The sequence below is a fragment of the Microcebus murinus genome, chromosome 14 (assembly GCF_040939455.1).
Source record: "Microcebus murinus isolate Inina chromosome 14, M.murinus_Inina_mat1.0, whole genome shotgun sequence".
In the NCBI taxonomy this organism is placed as follows: domain Eukaryota; kingdom Metazoa; phylum Chordata; class Mammalia; order Primates; family Cheirogaleidae; genus Microcebus; species Microcebus murinus.
This window is the reverse complement of record NC_134117.1, coordinates 75,694,139-75,720,331: the sequence shown is the minus strand read 5'-3', so window position 1 is coordinate 75,720,331 and position 26,193 is coordinate 75,694,139. Positions and strand designations below refer to the sequence as shown.

Sequence of the window (26,193 nt, the reverse complement as noted above, 5' to 3'; positions counted from 1 at the left end):
CTAGAAAGCCAGGCATAAAAAGAAAATCACATACATACCTGGCAACCTGTCACCCAGTTTTGTGTGCTCAAGGTTGTGCCCTTTCAGGAGTGATCAGAGAAGGGGCACCCAAGCTATTGGTCCCTCGCTGAACATAGGGACAAGTGTAAACTCCTTGCACTGTGATAGAAGCCTCCAACTGCCCCTGCCTCCCCTGCAACTGGCAGTGGTAAAGGGTAAGTATCTAATTTGTCAAGGGGGCTTGATCACAACTTTCCTTTTTTTTTTTTTTTTTTTGAGACAGAGTCTCACTCTGTTGCCCGGGCTAGAGTGCCATGACGTCAACCTAGCTCACAGCAACCTCAAACTCCTGGGTTCAAACAATCCTTCTGCCTCAGCCTCCTGAGTAGCTGGGACTATAGACATGTGCCACCATGTCCGGCTAATTTTTTCTATATATTTTTAGTTGGCCAATTAATTTCTTTCTATTTTTAGTAGAGATGGGGTCTCGCTCTTGCTCAGGTTGGTTTCGAACTCCTGACCTTGAGCGATCTGCCTGCCTTGGCCTCCCAGAGTGCTAGGATTACAGGCGTGAGCCACCGCACCTGGCTTAATCACAACTTTTGATCAATAAATGGCTTTTGCTGACCCAGAGGAAACTTCTAGGTAATGAAGCTAAAAGATTAAAAGCAAGGAAAAAAATCTAAGCAGCGACATTAGAGGCTGAACAATGGGAAAAAATTGATTGACTTCACAGAATTAGTCCAGCCAAGTCAAATGAATAAACAAACAATTACAAGACATCAGGCAGAAAAGGAAAGAGAACAAGTATCAGAAAAGGAGGGAGAACCTGTATCCTGTATCCAGAGATGCTACCAGATATTATTTAAAATGTCTAGCTGTTAACACAACTTTTTGAGACGTTAAAAGAAACAAGAAAGTGTGATATGCAGGGGAAAAAAGCAGGCAATGGACACAGCTTTTGAGGTGGCCCAGAGGTTGAATATAGCTGACAGAGACTGCAAAACAGCTATTACAACTATGTTCAAATAACTAAAGGAAACCACGTTTAATGAATTAAAGAAAAGTATGGTGATGTTTTGTCACATAGAGAATATCGGTAAAGAGGTAGGAATTATTTTTAAAAGGACCAAATGAAAATTCTAGATTTGAAAAGTACAGTAAGTGAAATTAAGAATTCACTAGATAGACTTAACAGTGGGTTTGAGCTAGCAGAGGAAAGAATTGGCAAACTTGAAGATAAATTGATGGCAATCTGAAGAACACAGAGAAAAAAGAATGAAGAAAAGTGAACACAGCTTCATAGTAATGTGGGACACTGTTAAGCACACCAGCATTTGCATAATGAGTGTATCAGAAGAGAGGAGAGAGAAAAGGAGCAGAATAAATATTTTAGTGTATAATGCACAGTAAGCAATTATGGTTAACAGTAAGGTACTATATATTATGAAATTATTAGAAGAGAGGCTTTTGAATGTTTTCACCACAAAGGAATGATAAATGCATGGGGTGATGGATACACTAACTGCCCTGGTTGGATCATTATACAACAAAGATATATATTGAAACATCAAATTGTACTCCATTAATATGTACAATTACAATGGGTCAATTAAAAATAAATTTAAAAAGTACTATGCAAATAGCAATCATAAGAGAGCTGGAGTGGCTACAACAATATCAGACAAAAATCAACTTTAAAACAAAAAATGTTAGCAAAGATAAAGAGGGACACTTCATAATGACAAAACGTCAGTGCATCAAAATGATGTAAAATTATAAACTTACAGGCATATCACATTAGAGTACCAAACACGTAAAGCAAAGCTGAGAGAACTGAAGGGAGGATCAGACCAGTTAGCAGTAATAGTCAGATACTTCAATACTCACTTTGGATAACGGGCAGAGCAACTGGGCAGGTGATCAGCGAGGCCCTGGGAGACCTGGCCGACACTACAAACTACTTAGACTTCACAGAACTCCACAGGGCACTCCGTCAACAACTGGAGAGCACATGTTCGACTTGAGAGCATATGGAACATTCTCCAAGACACACAATAAGGTAGGACATAAAAGAAACTTAATACATTTAAAAGGACTAGAATTATACCAAATATATTCTCCATCCACAATGAAATTGATTAGAATATGTGTAAATTAAACAACACCCTCCTAAATAACCAATAGGTTAAAGAAAATAATCACCAGGGAAATTAGAAATATTTTGAGATGAATGAAAACAAACATGCAAATAGACCATAACATATGGGGTGAAGTTAGAGTTTGCTCAGAGAGAAATTGTTAACTATAAATATGTATAGACATAGAAGACATGTCATATCAATAACCTAAACTTCCCCCTTTTTCCTGGAAAAAGAAGAGTAAACTAAATGCAAAGTAAGTAGAAGGAAGGAAAGAACAAAGATGAGAACAGAAATAAATAAAATAGAGACTATAATAATGATAAAGAAAATCAGTAAAACCAAAAGTTTGTTCTTTAAAAAGATCAACAAAATTGACAAAACTTTAGCTAGATTGACTAAGAAAAAATGAGAGAAGACTCAAGTTACTAACATTGGGAATAAAAAGAGGGGGCGTCACTACTGATCTTATGGAAATATAAGGGAATATTATGCCAACAAATTAGATAGCTTAGATGAAATGGACACATCCCTACAAAGACACAAACTACAGAAATTGATTCAAAGGAGAAATTTTTTTCAAAAATCTGAAGATTTATATATAATGAGTTTGAATTAGGCCCAGGCCCAAATGGCCTCACTGGTGAATTCTACCAAAATGTGAAGAATTGATATCAGTCCTTTACAAACTCTCAAAAAATAGAAGAGGAGGGAACACTTTCTGAATCATTCTATGAGGTCAGTATTGCCCTGATGCCAAAATAAGACAAAGACATCACAAAAGTAAAAAAATTATAGACCAAACTCTTATAGAGACACAAAAATTCTCAACATAATCCAGCAACATATGAAAGGATTATATACCATGAACAAGTAGAATTTATTCCATGAATACTAGTTGTTAAATATCTAAAATCAATTAATATAATAAACCTTATGAATAGAATAAAGACCAAACAGCACATGGTCATCTCAATAGCTGCAGAAAAAGTATTTAACAAAATCCATTACTGTTTCATAATAAAAACGTTCAATAAACTAGAAATAGAAGGAAACTTTCTCAGCTGGATAAAATTCCGTCACTAACGTAGTACTCAGTGGTGAAAGACTAAATGCTTTCCCCTACAATCAGGAACAAGACAAGGATGTCTGCTCTTGTAACTTCTATTTAACATTGTACTAGAGGCATTAGCCAACTATATTAAACAAGAAAAAGAAATAATAAGTTTCTGGTTGGAGAGAAAGAAGTAAAACTCTTTATATTTGCAGATGACATGATATTGTATGTAGATCATGATAAAGTATCTATTAAAAAACTGTTATAACTAATAAATTTGTTCAGCAAGTTTGCAACATACATGATCCACACAAAGTAATCATATTTCTGCATACTGGCATTTGAAAATAAAATTATGAAAACAATTCCATTTATAAAGGCATGAAAACGAATAAAATACTTAAGAATAATTTCAATAAAAAAAGTTTGAGACTTGCACATTGGAAATTACAACATCGTTGAAAGAAATTCAAGAAGATCTAAATTAGTGGAAAGACACCCCAAATTCCTGGATTAGAAACAGTATTGTTAAGATGAAATACTCCTCCAATTTATCTACTGAGTCAAAGCAAATAAATCCCTGCGACTATCTCAGCTTGCTTTTTTTCAGAAATTGAAAAACTGATCCTAAAAATCACATGGAAGTGCTAGGGACCCTGAATAGCCAAAACAAATTTGGGAGGGCTCAGACTTCCTGGTTTCAAAGCTTACTACAAAGCTGTAGTATTCAAAACAGTGTGGCAGTGGGGATGAGGATTCAGGGGTCCTCAAACTTTTTAAACAGGGGCCAGTTCACCGTCCCTCAGACAGGTGGAGGGCTGGACTATAGTTAAAAAAAATTATGAACAAATTCCTATGCACACTGCACATATCTTATTTTGAAATAAAAAACCAAACGGGCAAAAACACCCACATGTGGCCTGCGGGCTGTAGTTTGAGGACGCCTGGAATAGATAAACAGATCAATGGAATAGAGTTGCAAGTTCAGAAATAAACTTGTTTATGGTTTGTTAATTTTTGATAAAGATATCAAGACAATTTGATTCAACAAATGGAATGTATTGAAACATCAAATTGTACCACATAATGTCCATTTGTTGAACAAATGCTGTAACAACTGGATATCTACATGTAAAATAATTAAGTTAGATTCCACCTTATACTACACACAAAAATTACCTCAAAATTGATCATAGATCTAAATATAAGAGCTAAAATTATAAAAATCTTAAAAACACATAATAATGAATCTTCATGACCTTTGGCTAGGCAATGATTTCTTAGATTTGACAACAGCAACAAAAAAAAACAAGCAACAAAAGAAAAAGAAGATAAATTAGACTTCACCAAAATTAAATCTTTGTGCTTTAAAGGACACTGTCAAGAGAGTGAAAAGGGAACCCACAAAATGGGAGAAAATATTTGCAAAGTGTATATCTGATAAGGGCCTTGTACCCAGAATATATTAACAACTCTTACAACTCAAAATAAAAAGGCAAATAGCACAATTAAAAAACAGGCAAAGCATTTTGAATAGATGCTTCTCAAAGAAGATAATCAAAGGCCAATAATTACATAACAAGATGCTTAACACCAGGCATTTGAAAAATGCAAAAGAAGACCACAATGGATAAATAAAAAGATTGTCAACTGCAACTGTTGGCAAGGAGGTGCAGAAAGTGCTGATGGGAATATAAAAAGGTACAGCCCTTTTGTCAAGAAGTTGAACACAAAGTTACCATAAGACCCAGCAACTCCACCCCTAGTTATCACCCTAGCGAAACGAGGGCCTATGTCTATTCAAAAATGTATACACAAATGTTCATAGCAGCATTATTCATTACAGGCAAAAAGTGGAAGCACCTCTGAAGTCTAACAATGGATGAATGGATAAACACAATGTGGTTTTGCCATACAGTGGAATATTATGCAGCCAGGAAGGAAAAGAAATAAAGATGCATGCTACAACATGGATGAACCTCAGAAATATCATGCTAAGTGAACAAAGTCACAACAGACCACATATTATATGATTCCATTTGTATGAAACACCCAGAACAGGAGCATTTGTAAAGACAGAAGGTAGATTAGTGGTTGTTTAGGGAAGGGGATGGGAGGTGGGGAGTACTCGTGGGTACTTGGTTGGGTTTCTTTTTTGAGGTGATGAAAATTTGAACTTAGGTTGTGGTGAACTTAGATTATGAATACACTAAAAACCATTTAGCTGTACTCTTTGAATTGATGAATTTTATGGTATGTGAATTATATCTCAGTAAAGGTATTTAAGAAAACTAAAAGAAGAAAACCAACTAAGGGGATGGGAGAGAGCAAGGACACAGCGTGTGACCTCCAGGGTGTGGTTTCTCAGTGGGGTCCACTATGGCTCTTTGTTTTGGGGGCTGGGTTCCCCCGGACCAAACCCTGGAATCTGGAGTGGAGAAAGGAGCTCTTGGACCCCCGCTGGCCTTGCCAATACGACACAGGGGCGTCTCCTCATGGCAGGGCCCCCGTGGTAGTAGGGATGAGGTGCACACGCAAGGACTTGTGATTTGTCGTCTGAAAACCACCTCCCCATGTCCTGTTGAGCCACTGCTGTAATTCCCACCTGACGGGCACCTGAACCAGAGGCGTGAAGGGGCGTGGCCAAGGGCGATCAGCTGCTGCTGGTGGACTGAATGGCCCCAGCCTGGCGCTCTTCCTGCCTCCAGTCCAGCCGCTCCCTTCCGCGTCTGCAACGGTCCGCTCTGCTTTCTGCTGACAGGGAGGTGGGTCGAGACAGGGCAGCCCTTGTGGTCTTCGTTTTTCAGCAAGGAATTTGCTGTGCTGGGATGCCAGTGGATAAGGGTGTGGTTGCAGACACCTGGTGCTCATTTGCTTATAAGGAGGTGCCACTTTCTTGCTGGCCCACTTAAGGAGAGGGTTCGGGTCTATTTAATAATTTCATTCCAGCGTTTTTATTTTTGATAGCAGGAGGAGTGTTTGAGAGCTTTACTTTGCCAACCTAGCTAAGGCCAACATCATGCCCTCATGCCACGCACCAGCAGACTCTCCTTTACTGATGACATCACCAGGAGACCCAGATGTGTCAGAATCACCTGTGCATCGTCACCTGGAGCTCCCAGTGCACCCTCACTTCCAAGACGCATCCTTCTACAAACGACACTCTGGCACTTGGGTTCACAGATGGTTATTAAACAGGACTGACAGCTCTGACACCACACTTTCAGGTTTGCTTCTCGTGACCTGGCCGTCCGGTGCTGCTGGCTTAGGCCCCGAGCACAGAGCTGCTCTGAAGCTCAGCAACATCTCGCTCCCTCGAGGCCGCCCCATTCATGCAGCGTGGGCATCTGCGGCTGTCGCATTCCCCTTCTCCCGGCTCCTCCGCACTGAGGCTCCCAGCCCGTCAGGAATGGGCCACGACGCCCACCCCCCTACACCTGTGTTGTTCAGCTTCTCTGATCTTGAGTGCCATATCCTGAGGTCCCGCCTCAGTGGTGGCTACAGCACAGCTCTATAGCTCTCGCCATTGCTGGCTGGTGGGAGTGTGTTTCTTGGCCATTTGTCATTTGATTTGAGAGGAGATCTGGGTTCCTGCGTGAAGAGCCCTGATCGTCGAGAACACCTGCTGAATGTAGACACCAGACTGATACAACTTCTGGTTGGCTGTTATTTCTGTAACCTTCACAAAACAACTTGTAAGGGATGCTGAAAAGTGTCCAAGAACAGACGCGAGTGTCTCATCGCATCTAACCTGGGGGGTGTGGTCTAAGCTCTTCCAGAGGGCGCTGGTGTCAGCTCCTCACTCTGCCCGCGAGCCGCAGGACCGTCCTTCTGGTGGCCCAGTGCTGCGCTGGCCTAGGGGGGAGTGTCTGCTCTCCCGGCAACAGTCTTGCAGACCAAAGGGCACTTTTTAGAAGTAAAAACTATATTGCAGATCCTCTCACAAAGCATATCTGATTCAAATGCCTTTGTTCTTTCTGGGTTAACTGTCACTCTGTAGCCCCATGGCGGAGAACCTGCCTTCCTGCCCACTTTCCTCCTACCTGCCCTTCTTCCTGCCTCTGCCCTCCCTCCCATTTTGAACAAACTTATATGACATTGACCACCTATTCCATTACCAGGTGCCCAGGCGTGCAGGGCCACTTCTGTGGTGTGAGCCCCTCCAGGCTGCTGCCTCGGGCCCTGCACACAGTGGGCACGCGCTGCCTTCGGTGCCCTGGCATTCAGGGCTGAAGGTCCTCACAGCATTCAGCATCCCAGTTTGCATCATCTGCTTGGCATCTGGGAAAGGCCCCTGTGGCGGGTGCAGGAGCCCCCAGCCGCGCTTTCCCGCAGTGAGCACAGAGCGGCATTGTTTCTCTGAGCGGCTCTGTAACTCATGCCGGCCAGCTCCGGCCCCAGAGCATGCAGAGAATGCGGGGCCTGCTGCCCAGCTGCCCCCGCCCTCACTACCCCGAGCAGCCTCCATGGGTCTAAGTCCAGCCTTGGAGAGGCTTCAGCTGCCCACACATCCCTGGCCTTTGGAGCTGGGCTGTTGCGTCAGAGACGGGTGCACCCCAGGGCCTCACTGAGTGCCGGGCCCTATGTCCGGAGCAAGGCGTTTCTCCCTCTGGGGGCTGAAGCAGTGGCACCTGCAGCCTGTGTGAAGTGGGAGTGATGGTCTTTCTTGGGAAAGGACAAGGATTTCCCCACCCGTGGCCAGAAGGGAGGAGCCTGTGCAGGCGGAGCTGGTGGCACTGTTTGTGCCTCCTTTGCGGCCTCTGCCAGCTGCTGGCCTGTCACACCTCCCGATGGCCCAGCCACCTCGGGACATCTGGTCACCCTGTAAGGACCTGACCTGCAAAGCCCCTGAGCTCCTGGGGGGCCCGAGGACATCAGGAAACTCCAGGCAGGATGATCCGTCTCTGCAGAGCCCTCAGTAAGCACCCCCGCAGGAGCCCGCAGCTCAGAACAGGCCAGTGGCCGTAAGAGAAGACAGGAGGAGTGGGGCCTGGGCGGGAGGGACGATGGGGGCGGTGTCGGAGGTGGTCTCCTCTGCCTCGCTGTCCCCCTCGTCCAGGCTGTCTGCGAGGGACGGGATGATTCGCACCACATTGTCTTCAAAGTGCACCTGCTTCTTCTCGGCCAGCGAGTCGGCTGGCTCCAGACTCAGCTCCGTCAGGGCGTCTGGGGGCGGGAGGGCGGTGGGCTTCTTGGCCCCCTTCAGGATGCTCTTCATGTGGATGAAGAAGGAGCCGGGCCCCTCCTTGAGGGCGCCATGGAAGGTGTAGGTTTGCTCCGTGTCCCCAGAGCCGGTGGTGCTCACGGCGCTGCCGGAGGGGTCTGTGTACTGCTCTGGGGGGGCCGGCACCTCGGGGGCAGCTTTCCTCTTCTTCCGCTTGCTCAGCAGGAAGTAGGCCAGGCCGGTGACGATGAGCATGGAGCCTGGAAGAGAGCTGGGGGTCAGGGTGCCGGACGTGCTGTGGAGAGCGCGAGGGGCTGTATGGCCCGACGCCCCCGCATCCCGGCGCTGTGCGGTCATGCTCCCTGGCACCGTGGCTCTGGCCCTCAGGCCTTGAGTGCCTTACACCCCATAGCGAACTGGGGGCAGTCCTGACCCCAGCAGAGGGATGTGAGCAGGGCCGGTGCCGTGCAGCCAGGGGGCTGTCCCGTTTGGACATCAAGGGAGGGCTACATCTGGGCCTCAGGACTCTCCTTGGACCCCTCAGCTCTCAGCCTTCTTGTTGACTGTCTGCCCTGCAGCTGCCCACCTGGACTCCATCACCAGGTTCAGCCTCCCTCTCGGGACAGTGTGTGGACTAGACGCACGCTGCCCTCAGCAGCCTGGACACTTCTGGTTACTAGGCCCTGACTGCTGAGCTGGCTTCCTTTCACTGCCAGAGACGGGCTGGGAGATGCCTCTCATTTCAGCCTCCCCAGGAGGGTGCTGTGTTGGCCCCTCATGGCCACAGAAGATGCTGGGTCTCCACCTGCACCTGGGCTCTGCTCTGGTCTGCTGGAGCGCAGCCCGGTACACAGCAGGTGGAGAAGGGGGCCGTGGGCGCCTGCCGGGGCCAGAGCCTCCTGCGTGTGTCTTGCTGTCCGAGCAGCGGGGCTGTGCCTCACTCTGGCCTGGTCAGTGCTGAGTTATTGTCGGGAGTCTGCCTGGAGAGAGGAGGATGGGACGCTGAGAGAAACGGCAGGAAGGATGCGGCTCCCTGGAGGGTTGGCTCCCCAGTGTTTTAGACAGGTTCACGATGAGAGGCACAGGTTTTAGCAACAGGAAGGAGGGAACGGGAAGATACTAGCAGAAAAGGTCATGGACAAAGCAAAGAGGTGGGAGATATGAATCCCAGGTTCTGCAACCAGAAACTGGGCTGAGCAGCAGGGCACACCGGGTGGGGCGGAAGCAGGAGACAAGGCTGTGAAATCTTTTGGGTCCCACCGTAGGTGCCCTTCAAACCTGGCTCAGGAGTTTGGACCCGGATGGGCAGGCACTGGGAAAAGACTGAAGGGTTTGGGCAGGGAAGGGACCATCCTGTACCCTCGGACAGCTTGGATCGCATGCAGTCAGGGGAGGAAAGGCCGGGTCCCCTTTGTGGACACAGGCTCTGGGTGGCTGTGTGAGGGAAGGGTGCCTTCTCCGGACCTTCCTGCTGCCGGTCAGCACGGAGGATGTCGGGCAGTTCCTCGTGCTCACACTCCAGGTCGGAGAGGCAGTGGGGCTGGTGGGGGCACTGGGGCTAGCATCGGAGCAGGACTATGAGGGACTCAGGCCTTCCCGCTCAGAGCGCAGCTGTTGGGGGCCGCATGCCTAACTACCCTGTCCCTACCCTCCCCATGGTCCTACCTGGGATGGTCACGTGCCAGACCAGAACTGGGTGGAGGAAACAGGCCACCGACAGCAGCATGTAGGCCAGGAACTTCTGGAAGCATCCCAGCCAGTGGGCCTTCTCCCTTGCTCTGTCGGCCAGGGACCCTGGCTGACACCTGCCGGGTGAGCATCCAGGGTTAGCAGGACACAGCCCAAGAGAGCACCAGCACCGTGGGAGGCTGGGGACCCGGGGCTGGGCCCTGCTCCCTGCCATGGCATGCTCTCCGCAGTGGCCCTGGCCGAGCACCCCGCAGGGGCTGGAGTCCTGGAGGACTCCACGGTCAGGAGCCTTGTCTGAGTCCCCCCAGAGGGGACACAGTTTTTCTGAAAGACTGCGCAGCCCTGCCTTTCTGGTTAGCAGGGGAGGAAGGTAAATGCTCTCAGATGCCACAGGAGCCAGTGAGGAGAGTGGGAGGCCCGAGGCTCATGGGAAGTCCACAGTGAGGCAGGGAAGGGGTGCGGTGTGGGAGCCGCCCAGCGGGGACGCGGTGCAGGTGGTGCATTGCACGGGGACGTGGTGCAGGGGGTGCATTGCACGGGGACGTGGTGCAAGGGGTGCATTGCACGAGGGGCCTGGCCAGGCGGGCGAGCAGGCTGGAATCCAGCTGCGCCCTGGGACAGCGCCCCCTAACTGCTCGCAGGGACGGCGCGTGGCCCTGGCAGAGGCCTGATGTTGAGCAGGTTTCTTCAGAGGCGCTGCCTCCAGGTTTCAAAAGAGGGAAGTGCCTGCCTTTAGATCCATCGCTTTCCTGTTCACCCTGACTTGGCCTGGAGCGGAGGCGTGGGCAGGCTCGCTGCGCTGGAGCATCGCCCTCAGCACCGCCCTCCCGCACCACACGCAGGGGCCTAGGCTGCCACGGCTCGCTCGCGCCCCCTGGTGGTCACGCGTGTGTGCGCGCGCTGGAGTCCTGAGGAAGTAAAATGCCCCTTCACATCCAGGGCTCCTCCCTCCCCTGCCCTAGGCCCCCACTCCATGGAAGTTTCAAGGCCCCCCTGGCAGTGACATTCAGCAGAGAAGGGGAAGGCTACTGTCTTGGGGCTGGTGAGCCTGGGAGGCAGCCAGTGGCCTTGCCAGGTGCCAGAACAGCTGGATTCAAGGCCTGGGTCTCTCTGGGGTCCCACTCGGCCATCTAGGCTCTGGGTTCTGAGAGTTCAGGCCCGCTGTCTCCTAAAGCTAGCCTGCACAGGGCCTCTGCTCTAGGCCAAGTCAGAGGTGAAGACGATGGCTCTAAAGGCAGGTATTCTCCTCTTTTGAAAGTAGTGGTTTGTGGCCCCAGCCCTCGGTCCCACACGACAGTATCGACATACTGAGTGTCGGTTGGGCAGCAGCGGGGCCTCCGTGGCCATGTGGCCTCAGGGGTCCTGCCAAGTCTGCACTCTTGCCCCCACAAGTGGGTATGGGGGCTTGCAGCCCCTGACTTGCCCCTGAGTCCTAGCGAGAGGCAGAGCCAGTTCTCGAACCCTGCTCTGCTCACACCAAGCTGGGCCTTGTGCAGGTCCTCACCCTATGGTGGGCGGCGTGGGCACCGGGGCCCAGACACCGGCTGCTTTGGGGAGAGGGGGAGCTGGACTTTCCTGGGGGATTCTGGGCAGGAGCAGGCCGTGAGTGAAGGCTCAGCTGGTTCCCTTGGTCGGGAACAGGGCAAAGAAGGTGACTGAGCTCCGCGGGCCTGGGCCCACCCCTGGGCTGGGGCTGGCTGTACCATGGAGGGGACCTGTCCCTGGTAGCTTCAGGAGCAGGACACGTCCCGGTCTCGGCCTCTTGGGCAGAGCGTCTGGGGTGTCTGGGCTGGGGCGGCGCTGGTGGAGGGCCTCTCCGGAGGCTACTTACTGGAAGCAGATGGCCAGCAGCTGAGCCACAAAGTAGGCCCCTTCGCACACGGAGACGGCGGCTCCTGTAAAGCTATAGACAGAGACAGGTGAGCAAGGCTGCATTCCCGATGCTCCGTTCACTCTCTCCTGGGCTGTCTTCTCGCAGCACCTTGGCCTCCTGGGGTCTACGGCCGGCAGACGGGCCTGATTGTGTCACCCAGACCACATTTGCCAGGGGCTGTCTGGATGCGGGGCCTGTCCTGGGCTGGGCCCACACTCTCTCTGTGTCTCCCAGCTTGTGCCTAACTCTTACTGCTCAGTTTTAAAATAATAATAACTAACATTTATATAATGATTCCTTTGGGCCAAGCATAGTTCTAAAGGCTTTACAAGTAGCAACTCATTTAGTCCTTGCAAAAATTTTATGAGAAGCACTATAATTACCCTCAGTTTACAGATGAGAAAACTGAGGCTCAGAGAGCTTAAGTCACTTGCCTGTGGTCACACAGCTGATTAGTAGTAGGGCAAGATTAGAACCCAGCATTCAGGCTCCAGAGCCTGTGTGTCTAAGAGGCACACCATGGCACTTTGTAAAACACTCAGCATTGCCTTTTCCTACGCCCTGGGACAGAGGAGAAAATTGAGGTTTGGGGAATAAAATGACTCATTCAGACTTCCTGCTTGGTGCTCATGAGTGGCTGGCAGGGACGGATTGGGGGGCCATGGGTGCCAATCCTGCCAGGGTTAGAGAGAAGGGCATGAGTGGGAAACATAAACTAGTTCACAGTGAGGGGCAGGGACTTGAGGCTGGACTGGGCCACCCAGTGCCCAGATGGGCAAAGCAATCTGCGTCCCCCTGCCACGGCCCCGCCCTGTGAGTAAGGGCCCCACTGGAGAGGACGAAGGCCCGCCTGCCTCTGGGTCCCAGGGAGGTAGGGCACAGCTGCCAGCCGGGGACAGAGTCAGTAAGACAGGGAGGGTGCTCAGAGCAAGGAGCAATCACTTCAGTTCCCAGGGTGGAGTGCTAGGAAGGAACGCATGGCTTTGGGAATGCCGAAATGGGTGGAAGGTACTCAGTGTACAGTGGAATGCGGCAATTCGGTGAGTCTGTGAAAGAGTGAGAAGCCCCCAGGCATAAATGGGTGAGAAGTTAGGCAGGGGTCAGAAATGGCACAGTGTGGACTAGAGGGGGGAGACGGAGCCATTGGAAGTTGTTGGACAGCTCCTTGTGTCTAGGTGGCAGTGTGGAAATAGTCTCAGAGGGGGCGGTGGCTGGGAGCCACCAAGCACAGTAAAGAACCTGCCCAGACAGGCAGGGGAGGGAGGGTGAGTAGACTGGGGAGGAAGGTGTGGTGGAGCCTGTGGAGGGAGGGCAGAGGAGGGCAGAGCCTGGCAACTGCAGACAGACCTGGGCCAATCATTGCCATCATCCCCCACCACTTCTCTGCTAAGTAACCGCTTCAGCACCCGGGGGGCTGGAAAACGTGGCTTCCTGCATAATCAGGAAGAAACCACTGGTAGCCCCTCATGGTGGGGCCGCAGAGACCCTGGGTCTTTCCTCACCCCCTGGGACACCAGTGGTCTCCTTCCCTCCAGGGGTATTTGCACAGGCAGCTACGGGTGGAGAAGAAAGGACCTCATCTGGAGAATGGAAGGAGCCTGGCTGTGAAGCTGGGCTTTGCTGCTCCTGAGCTCCGTGATGTGGGAAAGTTTCCTTCCTCTAGACTTTCTCACCTGCAAAACCAGGCCAGTATGCACTTTCCTATGGTGATGTGAGTTAAATAACATAATGTAAATATGACATTTAACTGTTCTTGGCATGTAGAGAAGCTTAACTATGTATTCTCTTGACCTGATGCCCCTCTTTCTAAAACAAGAGCTCAGTTAATGTTTGCTGAATAAAGAAATGATTGAGATGCATGGATGTATGGTTGGGTGGGTGGAGGGTGGGTGAGTGAGTCAGTGTGTGAGTGGTTGAGTTAGTGGATAAATGAATGAATGGATGGATGAGTGGGTGAGTGAGTGAGTGCATGAATGGTTGAGTTAATGGATGAATGAATGGATGGATGGGTGGATGTGTGGGTGAATGAGTGAGTGAGTGAGTGAGTGAGTGGTTGAGTTAATGGATGAATGAATGGATGGATGGATGGATGGATGGATGGATGGATGGATGGGTGGATGTGTGGGTGAATGAGTGAGTGAGTGAGTGAGTGAGTGGTTGAGTTAATGGATGAATGAATGGATGGATGGATGGATGGATGGATGGATGGATGGATGGGTGGATGGGTGAGTGCGTGAGTGAGTGAGTGAGTGAGTGGTTGAGTTAATGGGTGAATGAATGAATGGATGGGTGGATGGGTGGGTGAGTGAGTGAGTGGTTGAGTTAATGGATGAATGAATGTATGGATGGGTGGATGGGTGGGAGAGTGAGTGAGTGGTTGAGTTAATGGATGAATAAATGGATGGTTGGGTGGATGGGTGGGTGAGTGAGTTAGTGTGTGGGTGGGTGAGTTAAATGGATGAATGGATGGATGGGTGGGTGGGTGGGTGAGTGAGTGCATCAGTGGTTGAGTTAATGAATGACTGAATGGATGGATGGGTGGATGGGTGGATGGGTGAGTGAGTGAGTGTGTGAGTGGTTGAGTTAATGGATGAATGAATGGATGGACAGATGGGTGGCGAGTGGGTGAGTGGGTCGGTAAGTGGATGAGTGGATGGATGGAAAGTGGATGGGTGGATGAATGGGTGGGTTGGTGGATTTTAGGACAAATGGTTGATGTATGGGATGGTCTGCCCCAATCAGGAGCTATCCTACAAGCCCCCTTGACTCTTTCTACCTCTGGGATAGGATGGAATAATCGTGGGGAGGGAGCTGCTCTAGGTTATAGGAGTAGACAGATGGAGAGTGAGCTGGAGCAGACTTGCAGGCAGAGAGGGGCCCGTGCACATACTCACAGCAGATAGAAAGCCAGGCTTTTGAACTGCCCCCGGAGGAAGGTCTCAGTGCCCACGCCGATCAACACTAAGGGGCAAGAGGAGAGGGGACAGTGGGCCCAGTGCTCCACACCCCAGCACTGCGCTGCTGAGGGCTCCTTGGCTGTGGAGTGAGCCTTCTCCTTGTGGACTTAGAGCCAGGGTGAATTCTTTTCCTCATGGCCAAGAAGCTGTGGCTAGGAAAGTTGAAGAGAGCAGAGAGCCTCCTGATTGGTCCCCAGAAGCTCCAAGAAGAGCCCCAGGGGTCTTCTGATCCTCCCTCCCAGAGCACAGGTGCCCACCCTGCTCTGCAACTTTGGTCATGCAGCCACCCTTAGGGTCCCCAGCCCCTTGGTTCCACGGCCGTGCTCCTCCCTGTGTGGTGGCCTGTGCCAGCGTGTGCCGTGTGTCTGGCTGCAGTGCTTGGCCATGGGGGACCTGCCCCAGTCTGTTTCCTCGCCCAGGTCACCAGAGGTGCTGTTTGTGTGGCCTTCCCCTCACTTGCTGCAGGGGCAGCTGCAGCTGCAGCTCGCACGCTGGGCTCGCTGCTGTGCGCCCAGCACTGATGACCCCTCACTCAGCCCGGGCTCCCTCCTGCCCTTTCCTGGCCGTTGGTTGGTGTGGACCTTCCATTTGCCCAGGGTGAATTTAGCCTCAGACTCGCCTTTCCAGGCGTGCTGGCTCCGGGTGCTCTCCTCCTCGGGATTCCCTCGGTCGGCACAGCTCTGACCCTATCTGGTCACCGGTGAAAATGGTCCATGGACAATGCCTCAGGCCACTGATAACCTCTTTCTGTCCCTGACTGAGAGCACCCCCGGGCACCCCGCATTTCTCTCTCTGGGCTCTCACGACACATCCTGCTGTGTGCTGGAGTGTGGCTTCGCCCTGACCCCCTTCCAGACAATCCAAGACGATGACGGTGGCAGGGCTGTCGCCTTGGCTGCCTGTGTGTGGTCACAGCTTTGTTGCTGCTGTTGGGGGCGGGGGTGGGGGGCTGCTTCCCTGGGCCCTGGCACTTCTGTCCCCGCGTGCGCCAAGCTGAAGGGGACCCTTTGTCTACTGCTGAAATGCTGCCTCAATGAGGTCACGGGCACCCCACCCCTCGATGCCAGGGGATCGTGGAAATGCTTGGGGAGAAGGGAGCAGAGTGCGGCGGCCTCGCAGGGGAGGGAGGCGCCTCTGTTTCCTGGTGGTGGGCGGGGCTCTGGTGCTCCCTGTGCTCCAGGCTCCAGGCTGCCCGCCCGCTCCAGGGTGCCTCCGCCCTGGCTTGTCTTGGGAGAGGGCTGGCTCCACCTTGCAGAGACCTCAGAACTCAGGTGCGATGCTCACACACCTGCCCTCTCCTCACAGCAGCCCTGTGGCACAGCGAGTCCTATTCTCCCATTTTACAGAGGAGGGAAGTGAGGCTCAGTGACCCTGTGTAGTTCACTCACAACCCTGTGTAGGACACAAGCTAGAAAGTGAGGACCCAGAGACGGGCTGGAGACTTCTGGCTCCAGAGGATACAGTTTCCTGGTGTCCACTGTCTGCCAGTGCGGGTGTGTGAATGTGTGTTTGTGTGAGTGTGTGAGTGTGTGTGTGTGTATATGAGTGTGAGTGTGTGAGTGTGTGTGTGAGTGTGTGTGTATATGAGTGTGAATGTGTGAGTGTGGGTGTGTGTGAGTGTGTATATGAGTGTGAATGTGTGAGTGTGTGTATATGAGTGTGAGTGTGTGAGTGTGTGTGTATATGAGTGTGAATGTGTGAGTGTGGGTGTGTGTGAGTGTGTTTGTATATGAGTGTGAGTGTGTGAGTGTGTGTGTGTGAGTGTGTGTGTGTGAGTGTGTGTATATGAGTGTGAATGTGGGAGTGTGTGTGTGTGTGAGTGTGTGTGTGTATATGAGTGTGAATGTGAGTGTGTGTGTATATGAGTGTGAATGTGTGTGTATATGAGTGTGAGTGTGTGGGTGTGTGAGTGTGTTTGTATATGAGTGTGAGTATGTGTGTGGGTGTATGTGAGTGTGTGTATATGAGTGTGAATGTGTGTGTATATGAGTGTGAGTGTGGGTGTGTGTGAGTGTGGGTATGAGTGTGTGTGAGTGTGTGTATATGAGTGTGAGTGTGTGAGTGTGTGTGTGAGTGTGTGTATGAGTGTGAGTGTGTGAGTGTGTGTGTGAGTGTGTGTGTATATGAGTGTGAGTGTGTGAGTGTGGGTGTGTGTGAGTGTGTGTATATGAGTGTGAGTGTGTGTGTGTATATGAGTGTGAGTGTGTGAGTGTGGGTGTGTGTGAGTGTGTGTATATGAGTGTGTGTGTGAGTGTGTGTATATGAGTGTGAGTGTGTGAGTGTGGGTGTGTGTGAGTGTGTGTATATGAGTGTGAGTGTGTGAGTGTGTGTGTGTATATGAGTGTGAGTGTGGGTGAGTGTGTATATGAGTGTGAGTGTGAGTGTGTGTGAGTGTGTATATGAGTGTGAGTGTGTGAGTGTGTGTATATGAGTGTGTGTGTGAGTGTGTGTATATGAGTGTGAGTGTGTGAGTGTGTGTGTGAGTGTGTGTGTGTATATGAGTGTGAGTGTGTGAGTGTGGGTGTGTGTGAGTGTGTGTATATGAGTGTGAATGTGTGAGTGTGTGTGTGAGTGTGTGTAATGAGTGTGAGTGTGTGAGTGTGGGTGTGTGTGAGTGTGTGTATATGAGTGTGAGTGTGTGAGTGTGTGTGTGAGTGTGTGTGTATATGAGTGTGAGTGTGGGTGTGTGTGAGTGTGGGTATGAGTGTGTGTGAGTGTGTGTATATGAGTGTGAGTGTGTGAGTGTGTGTGTGAGTGTGTGTATGAGTGTGAGTGTGTGAGTGTGTGTGTGAGTGTGTGTGTATATGAGTGTGAGTGTGTGAGTGTGGGTGTGTGTGAGTGTGTGTATATGAGTGTGAGTGTGTGTGTGTATATGAGTGTGAGTGTGTGAGTGTGGGTGTGTGTGAGTGTGTGTATATGAGTGTGTGTGTGAGTGTGTGTATATGAGTGTGAGTGTGTGAGTGTGGGTGTGTGTGAGTGTGTGTATATGAGTGTGAGTGTGTGAGTGTGTGTGTGTATATGAGTGTGAGTGTGGGTGAGTGTGTATATGAGTGTGAGTGTGAGTGTGTGTGAGTGTGTATATGAGTGTGAGTGTGTGAGTGTGTGTATATGAGTGTGTGTGTGAGTGTGTGTATATGAGTGTGAGTGTGTGAGTGTGTGTGTGAGTGTGTGTGTGTATATGAGTGTGAGTGTGTGAGTGTGGGTGTGTGTGAGTGTGTGTATATGAGTGTGAATGTGTGAGTGTGTGTGTGAGTGTGTGTAATGAGTGTGAGTGTGTGAGTGTGGGTGTGTGTGAGTGTGTGTATATGAGTGTGAGTGTGTGAGTGTGTGTGTGAGTGTGTGTATATGAGTGTGAGTGTGTGAGTGTGTGTGTGAGTGTGTGTATATGAGTGTGAGTGTGTGAGTGTGGGTGTGTGTGAGTGTGTGTATATGAGTGTGAGTGTGTGTGAGTGTGTATATGAGTGTGAGTGTGTGAGTGTGTGTATATGAGTGTGAGTGTGTGTGTGAGTGTGTGTGTATATGAGTGTGAGTGTGTGTGTGTGAGTGTGTGTATATGAGTGTGAGTGTGTGAGTGTGGGTGTGTGTGAGAGTGTGTGTGTATATGAGTGTGAGTGTGTGAGTGTGGGTGTGTGTGAGTGTGTGTATATGAGTGTGAGTGTGTGAGTGTGTGTGTGTATATGAGTGTGAGTGTGTGAGTGTGGGTGTGTGAGTGTGTGTATATGAGTGTGAGTGTGTGAGTGTGTGTGAGTGTGTATATGAGTGTGAGTGTGTGAGTGTGTGTGTGAGTGTGTATATGAGTGTGAGTGTGTGAGTGTGTGTATATGAGTGTGAGTGTGTGTGTGTGTGAGTGTGTGTATATGAGTGTGAGTGTGTGAGTGTGGGTGTGTGTGAGTGTGTGTGTGTATATGAGTGTGAGTGTGTGAGTGTGGGTGTGTGTGAGTGTGTGTATATGAGTGTGAGTGTGTGAGTGTGTGTGTGTGTATATGAGTGTGAGTGTGTGAGTGTGGGTGTGTGTGAGTGTGTGTATATGAGTGTGAGTGTGTGTGTGTGTATATGAGTGTGAGTGTGTGAGTGTGGGTGTGTGTGAGTGTGTGTATATGAGTGTGAGTGTGTGAGTGTGTGTGAGTGTGTATATGAGTGTGAGTGTGTGAGTGTGTGTGTGAGTGTGTATATGAGTGTGAGTGTGTGAGTGTGTGTGTGAGTGTGTGTATATGAGTGTGAGTGTGTGAGTGTGTGTGTGTGTATGAGTGTGAGTGTGTGAGTGTGTGTGAGTGTGTATATGAGTGTGAGTGTGTGAGTGTGTGTATATGAGTGTGAGTGTGTGAGTGTGGGTGTGTGTGAGTGTGTGTGTGTATATGAGTGTGAGTGTGTGAGTGTGCTTGAGTGTGTGTATATGAGTGTGAGTGTGTGAGTGTGGGTGTGTGTGAGTGTGTGTGTGTATATGAGTGTGAGTGTGTGAGTGTGGGTGTGTGTGAGTGTGTGTGTATATGAGTGTGAGTGTGGGTGTGTGTGAGTGTGTGTGTGTATATGAGTGTGAGTGTGTGAGTGTGGGTGTGTGTGAGTGTGTGTGTATGTCGTGCTGGCAGATGGCCATTATCCAGTGTTCACTACGTATCCTGTCCTACTCTCAGCACTTAGCATTTGTTAATTTATTAACTTCTTTAGTCATGTAATAGTCCTACATGAAGGTACTATTGTTACTCCCATTTTACATTAGAGAAAACCGAGGCACAGAGAGTGTAAGTCAAACCAGCCAACCAACCACGCATGCCAGGGCAGCTCTGAGTTTCTGTCTCACACTTGCCAGTTAACGGCCGAGTCGCTCCATCTCTGAGCGTGGATTTCTGCGCTATCCCTCCTGCACATGATGGTCGTGGGGGTTCAGCGAGCCAACTGATGCCAGCACATCGCAGGTGCTCAGCGACTGGCTCGTTAATTTTTGGTGCAAAGGTCCAGCCCTGCGTAGGGGAGGAGGTCTTCCCACCCGGCCTGGGGAAGGGGTCCTGGGCTCAGGGCCGCTGTGGCTGTGCACGGCTGGGCAGGCGGGGGCTGGCGCACACGGGCAGTCACGGCAGATCTGCCTGGGCTGTGGCAAACGACCAGCAGAGGGCAGGGCAGGGTCTTGGGAACCCAGTTCCTTTGCCTGATTCGCAACTGTCAAGGATGCAGAGACCTATTTTGATGCCTTTCGTTTTGCACAGTTAAGACTGAAACAGGGGTCAACAGTCAGAGAGGCATCGGAGGAGCACTGCAGAGGCAGTGCTGGTTTGCATTTAAAAAAAATCAAAGTAACAGTAACAGAGAAACGAGAGCTGAGTTGGAATCCCAGTTCTGTGCGTTATTACCTGGGCAAACTCTGGTGAGTGCTTAACCCATCCGAGCTGAGTTTTCTCGTCTGTGGAATGAGAAAACTAAGTCACACCTCACAGAGGTATAACTCTTATTGGAGAAAACAATGAGTTTGGAACACATGGCTTTGTGCCTGGCAGATGTCAGGTGGCCAGTGGTAGGAGGTGGCTCCTCAGTACCCCCAACCCCTACCCGCCTAACTCTGCCCTGCCAGCTTTCCCAGCTTCCAGCCGGCTACTATGCACAAAGGGAGTGTGGTCACTCTCCCCAAAGCTCCCTCGCAACCGTAGCTGGCCAGATTCTGCATGCCCAGGGACAGAGGGCTGCCCTTTGGCTGGAGGAGGAGAGAGTGGGGAGCCAGGAGTATGGGGCTCAGCCCAGGTAGGGCTTTAGGGGATCCAGTGGGGCTCTTACAGGAGACTGTAAGGCCCTTGGACACCCAGGCCAAGGGACCAACCCCTTTCTGGTTGATCCTCCCCATTCTGGGGTTCGTGTTCCTAGACGCATGAGGTCCTTCCTCTGTCCCCTGCACCGTCTGCCTGAGGCCTCCATCCTCAGGCTGCTTCTGCTGGGAGCTGCATGCACACACGACTCGGTGTGCTCCTGGCAGCTCTTCCTAGATGGGGGGATCACCTGCTCTTCTGTGGGATCTTGCTGGGATGGTCTGGGGTCAGGCCCAGCGGTGGGCTGCAGTCGGACATTGGGTCATCCCTGGGTGTGCTTGGTCCAGCAGGGGAGATGCGATGTGGACCGAGCAAAGTACACACAGCGAGGACAGAGAGCCAAGTTGTATTGCGGGAGAGGGGAGCTCGCCTAAGAGCTCTGGGGTCAGACGAGCAAGGGGCCCTTCCTGGGCCAGTTGGGAAAGAATGCACAAAGAAGATTAAACCAGGGCGGACTAGGAAGGTGTGCAGGAAATGGACATGTGCCGGTGGAGGGGCCCGGCATTCCGGGCTGCTGGAAGGGGATCCCGCAGCCGCAAGTGGTGGAGGCAAGAGTCTGCCTGCGGAGCAGGGCACTGCAAGGGTGGGCAGTGGGCAGTGATGTGCACTGACGTGACGTGGGGTCCTTACCAGCCTCCACAGGGTGGGCGGGAGGACCCTTGAGTGTTTTGAAGCAGCAGAGAGCTGAGTTCAGACTGATATTTCAGAAAACTTTTTGACCTCTCTGGTGACATTTGGTGGTAGTTAAGGGACAGAGCCCATCTCTGGGTGCTCCTGGCCTCCCCCTCTCTCAGCACACTGACACCTGCTAGTTCCTTTTTCGGCCTTGGCTGGAAGCTCAGTTCTGGCTGTGGCTCCTGATGGTGTGGCCCAGGTGGGCTCGTCCTCCTGTCTGTACAGCAGAGCACCTGGCACAGGGGTTGGAGGGGCAGCGTTGGTTCTGCCTGGGGACCCAGGCAAGGGGGCTTCCCAAGCATAAAGCATAGGGCATAATAACCTGTCATCCCGTGTTGGATTTTTGGCTTTCTCAGAGCAGTGGAAGGCAGAGGTGTGGGCTGGTCACAGGGGGCCAGACATGCGGTTTGGAAGCTCCCAGGGCGAGCCACCTCCCAACGAGATGCCGGCAAACATGCGATGCAGTGTAGCAGGCCCTCCGCCTGCATATTGCCTAACCTGCACACCCCAAGGTGGGCACTGTCCGCCCTGTGTTATTCATGGAAAAATCCAAACGCAGACATTACAAAAATCCGCTCAAGCTGGTTGGAGAGGGACACAGCAGTCCACTGCCAATAACAACAGGACCCCATCTCTTCAGACGACCCCTCTGCGCTCACGAAGAGCTCTGAGGACACGCCCTCCCCACATGCACGTTCTCATGCCAGCCCCTTGCCCAAGGTGGAGCCCCTTGCCCGAGGTGGAGCCCCTTGCCCGAGGTGGAGCCCCTTGCCCGAGGTGGAGCCCCTTGCCCGAGGTGGAGCCCCTTGCCCAAGGCACATGGGCAGTAAAGGGCAGAGAGAAGCCCGGCTCTGAGTGCGGCTCCCAGTGGTCCCGAGGTAGTGGCTGGGGAAGGGCTGGCATGAGAACGTGCATGTGGAGAGGGCGTGTCCTCAGGGCCCTTCGTGAGCGCAGAGGGGTCGTCTGGAGAGATGGGGCCCTGTTGTTATTGGCAGTGGACTGCTGTGTCCCTCTCCAACCAGCTTGAGCGGATTTTTGTAATGTCTATGTCAGCACAGGGCTGGAAACCACCTCTTCACTGTCTCAGTGACCCTCCCGAAGCCCAAGCCGTGGGTCGGTGTGGACACTGCCCGCCTGTCCCTCTCCTCAGGCATCCAGCAAGGACCCCTCTCCCGGAGCAGAGCTCTCTTCTGAGTCAGGAGGGGCTGTGGCACCAATGCCCCCACCAGGACAGTTCATCCCACCAGCCCGAGCTGCCCAGCCAGGATCCGAAGGCCCCGTGGTCGCAGACCCTTCACCCTGCCCGTCCTCTGGCCAGGCCTGGGGAAAGCACAGAGTTGCAAAGCAAATCCCTGCCACAGCCTGGGAAGACAGTCCATCCCCACAAACGGAGAGGTGTGGAGGGTGGAAACAGGCCCAGTGCTCTGGGAACGGGACAAGGGATGTCTCCATTCTGCATGGGAACCAAGGAAGGCTCCAAGGAGGAGAAAGGCGAGGGGAAGCAGGGGAAGGCGCAGCGAGCCAAGAGTCTCGAACTGTGGCTCCGTGCACTGCTCTGAGTGTTTCTCTGTGCAGCGCCCAGAGCTGGGCAAGGTGGCAGGAACCGATGAACCCAGTCAGCAGTCAGAGCGACAGCGCCCAACGAGCCACCTGAGCTGCCCCAGCCACGCCAGCCACCCCACCCAGCCTACATTCTGACTCTTGAGGAGTGAGCATTCATCCAAGACCCCGTGGGCCTCTGGCCTCCCTCAGTCCTCAGTTGGTTGTTAGGAAGCCAAAATCCAGGCTCCTGGGTCCACACAGCCTTGGATGTGCAGGCTCCCAGCAGTGGGTGCTATCTGGGAGGTCCGATGGGCCTATTGTGGTTTCTATCTTAGGACCTCATGGAGGTTCTGTGGGGACCTGCCTCCTTCAAGCAGGTTCCTTCCAGAGTTTTATTTTGCAACGATTCCCAGCAGAAAAAGTGAGGAAAGCAAGAAGTGAGAGTTCTTACTGCAGGAATTTTGTGACCCGTAGCCAGCCTCAGCCTGGACAGGTGTGACGGCCCTGGCTGTGGAAGTCCCAGCCTGGTATGCTGGTTGGACCCTGCTGGGAACAAGCTGTCCTTGGAAGGCAGCACAGTTACAGGTGACATACGCATGGGACCCCAAAATGTTCTGACGGGGGCCCTGGAGGTTCTAGATGTTTTTCCAGGGGACTGGTCTCTACAACCGGCATTTCAGAAGCCAGGAAGTGAACACAAAGTGTGGCCTGAAGTCTGGGGAGTGTTGAGTGAAGGATGGAACTGGGACCTTGCGGCGGAGCCCTCCTGTCTGCTGAGAGTCTGTCCCCGGACACCGCACGGTGGAGTCCTGCTCTCTCAAAGGCCTCACGTCGGCCCACGGGTGAGGACAGCCCACTCTTTGCTTTGTGGCATTGTACCCCTGGTCTTTCCAGGTTTCCACACCTAGGCAGGGCTCTCTGTAAGACTCACAGAAGCTACAGCGCCCAGAGAGGCAGGCCGGCGGTGGGGCGAGAAAGACAGCCAGGCTCAAAATGAAGGGGGCGCCCCCCACCCCCGCAGGCGAAGGAAGCACGCATCTGTAATTAAGGATGTACTCACGCTAAAATTAAAGCGGTGCTCTCCCTAAGAGATGCCCCTCCCAAAACTAAGGGGTGCTCCCCTAAAATTAAGGAGGTAGTCATTTTGTAATTAGGGATTCAATAGAAAATTAAGGAGGTGCTCATCCTAAAATTGAGGTGCTCCTCCTAAAATTAAGGAAGCATTCCCCCTTAAATTAAAGAAGGACTCACTTTAAAATTAAGAATGTGCTCGCCCTAAAATTAAAGAGGCCCTCATTGTAAAATTCAGGTGATGCTCACTCACTCCAAGCTGGGTGGCACTTAGCCCCGGCCTTGCAGGAGCGGTGGGCCCTTTGCTGGCCCCGACAGTAGCTGTGGTCCTGGCATCCAGAGACTTAGATAGCCTCAGGGTCTAGGGCTTTCAGCTACTCTTGGAGAGTGGCCTGCACCCTGGCTTCACAGCGTTAGTCCAGCCTGAAACTGGCCGGCATGCATCAACTACGCACTCTAGGAAGTGGCCCTCGGGCGCTGCCCTGAGCCGGGCCCCCAGGCAGAGGAGTTGACCTTGTATACTGGGGACAAACAAGGGGACAGTGCCTGCCGCCCCCAGGATCAGAGCCTCGTCACAACAAATTCTCCATGAGAAAGAATTGCCCTCAGAACTGCTCGATCTGGTGTGCTGTCCTTCCGCTGCGGGAGGAGGGCGCCGGGCAAGCCGCCCAGCACTACTTTGTGCTGTCGCTAGTGGCCATTAACTCCTTCCCTCCCTTCCTGTCATCCCACCTCAGGCTCCCCCGTTACCCTCAGCGCTGCCCAACAGAAGCACGTCATGCCCAGCACAGCCCATGCCTTGTCCCACTCCCGGCGCTCTCCTGGGCAGAGTTTTGCATTGCACCTGGACGGCGCCATTCACAGACAGGACTTGCCTCTCTCATGGAGGAGTCTCCTGTCTCTGTCCCTCCTGCCTGGGCTGGGTCAATCTCAATCAATGCAAGCACTTTCTTCTCCCAGAGGCCAGGGCTTGCTTCTGAGTTGTGTTCCTGAGCTGTTTGTTCCAGTTCAGGCTTGGCAGGGGCCGGAGATGCTGGGCCAACAGCCCATAGTGCAGGCCTGGGCACTGTCTGAGCATGCTTCTCGGCTGGGAGCTCTGGTTCACGGTGAGGGTGTATGAAAGCTAGGATGAGACTGTGCAGTAGCAGAGAGAACATGAGTCTTGCATCAGAAAAGCTGAGTCCTGGGTCCTCAGGAAAGTCATAAACTCGCTGGTCTGCATCAGCTTCTGGAAAACGGCATAATAGAAACATGTATAACGGTGGCTACCAGCGTTCAGTCTTAGTGAACAACTGAGTGCTGTGCAAATGTAGCTGATGGCTAGTAGAACTGTTATAAGAGGCAGGCTGTTCCCACCAGTATTCTCAAGGGGGAGGAGAGGGTTTATTTTCATCTTCTGCTTCCATTATCACATTTTTTTTTCTTGTGGCCAAAGAGCTCTTCCCTTTGCACTGACGCCATTCATCGATTTTCCTGTCTCGGGTCCCTTCTCAAGGTCTGGCTGGGATGCAAGCGACCCAACCTCCCATCTCAACGTCTCTTGTGTAAGACCCTCTGTAACCCTTCTAGGGACCCAAAGAGGCTCAGGCCAGTGGTTCCTGAGGCTGTGGTTCTGCCTGCTGTGGGGACATCCCCCTGGCAGTGGGCTGGTGCTGCTTTTGCTTTGGAGGGACCTCGTGGTTGACTGTCACTTGTCTGTTCTGACTGCGTGGGTTGCGTTTGAGTTTGCTGAAGCAGCCTCGTAACTCACGGCGTGTATTGATTGCTTCTCTTCTACTGTCCCAGGATCTCCAAGGACATCTCAAGTAAGGATGTTCTGGGCTGATGCCAATGGGTGGGGATGGCTCAGAAGTGGTCACAGATGGTTGCAGAGGTGAAGAGCCAGATTTGCACCATTTCTAAGAACATGGAGATGTTGGAATCAGCTGTTACAAATTCACTGGGATGATAAGATAGTAGTCACAATCCTTCAAACTCAGAAGTTGTAGCAGATACTAAGCACGGCAAGGAGTTTTACCTGCATGTTGAGATCAGTTCAGCTGACACACATGAGCCAGAGCTCACAGATAGTGTGAGAAAAGGCAAAGATTTCATGGTAGAAATTTCTGGATATTCAGCTGGAAGAGACATCAGAGTGCAGCACGGCACTCAGCATCCTCTAATGCTCTCACAAGCTTGTCTGTGAAGAATGGCTCAAAGGTAGTAGAGCCCACCCGTGCTCTACTAGGTTCT

General features: G+C 51.7%; 1 protein-coding gene across 2 annotated transcripts in view; it reads right to left on the bottom strand.

The window, feature by feature from the left end:
* Window positions 1-252: 252 nt before the first annotated feature.
* Window positions 253-26,193, bottom strand: part of LOC105863689 (transmembrane protein 72) — a 37,126-nt gene continuing 11,185 nt past the window's right edge. The window contains exons 2-5 of one of the 2 annotated variants that reach the window (XM_012751101.2): window positions 14,819-14,885; window positions 11,883-11,954; window positions 10,028-10,167; window positions 253-8,622 (exon numbers count right to left, since the gene is read on the bottom strand). In XM_012751101.2, the coding sequence (XP_012606555.1) occupies window positions 8,144-8,622; window positions 10,028-10,167; window positions 11,883-11,954; window positions 14,819-14,885 (758 nt within the window). In that variant the 3' untranslated portion in view covers window positions 253-8,143. Of the gene's footprint in view, window positions 8,623-10,027; window positions 10,168-11,882; window positions 11,955-14,818; window positions 14,886-26,193 lie in introns of those variants that run through there. The other variant, XM_076010281.1, reaches the window with a different exon arrangement.